The following is a 525-nucleotide window of genomic DNA, read 5'->3' as shown; positions in this document are numbered from 1 at the left end:
GTTCGACAAAGTCCCGGGAGTTGCTGAGCATGCCGATGACACGGTACTTGTCAGGGCTGTGGGGGTCGGTCACCAGCCCTTCGTGGGAGCTCTCGGGCGTCCGGACGGAGCACCACACCTGCCAGAGCGGGAGCAGCCTCAGGGACGGGGGACAGAGCCCCCCAGGCAGGATGGGGGGCTGTGGAATGGCTCCGAGGGGCTGGGGAGGGATGGGGAACCCACCATCCTGCTCCGCCCTACCTGTGCGAAGCCCACGAAGAAGAGCTGGTGGTTGGTGAGCCCCAGGGCTGGCAGGTGCTTCTCCTCCCCGTTCTTCTGCAGCCAGGACTTGTACGCCTGTGGGAGAGGCACCCTGAAGCCCCAGGGAGGGACAGACAGCCATGGGGTCCGCGTCCCCTCGGGATGGCGGCACTCACGTTGTAGGCTGCCTTGAGCCCGCCGTTATCAGCGATGTTCTCGCCCAGCGTCTGCCGGCCGTTGACCTTCTCGCGGTGGACGGTGTAGCGGCTGTACTGCTCCATCATG

General features: G+C 66.1%; 1 protein-coding gene across 1 annotated transcript in view; it reads right to left on the bottom strand.

The window, feature by feature from the left end:
- Positions 1 to 7: 7 nt before the first annotated feature.
- Positions 8 to 525, bottom strand: part of LOC103922502 (endothelin-converting enzyme 2-like) — a gene marked incomplete at its 3' end in the record, with an annotated part of 5,101 nt that continues 4,583 nt past the window's right edge. Inside the window, exons 10-12 of the mRNA XM_009330641.1 lie at positions 417 to 525; positions 241 to 336; positions 8 to 118 (exon numbers count right to left, since the gene is read on the bottom strand). Of these exons, the coding sequence (XP_009328916.1) occupies positions 8 to 118; positions 241 to 336; positions 417 to 525 (316 nt within the window). The remainder of the gene's footprint in view (positions 119 to 240; positions 337 to 416) is intronic.

This window comes from Pygoscelis adeliae, unplaced genomic scaffold (assembly GCF_000699105.1).
Source record: "Pygoscelis adeliae isolate BGI_AS28 unplaced genomic scaffold, ASM69910v1 Scaffold958, whole genome shotgun sequence".
NCBI lineage: Eukaryota > Metazoa > Chordata > Aves > Sphenisciformes > Spheniscidae > Pygoscelis > Pygoscelis adeliae.
Note: the sequence above shows the minus strand (reverse complement) of the source record. Positions and strands in the feature narration are given on the sequence as shown.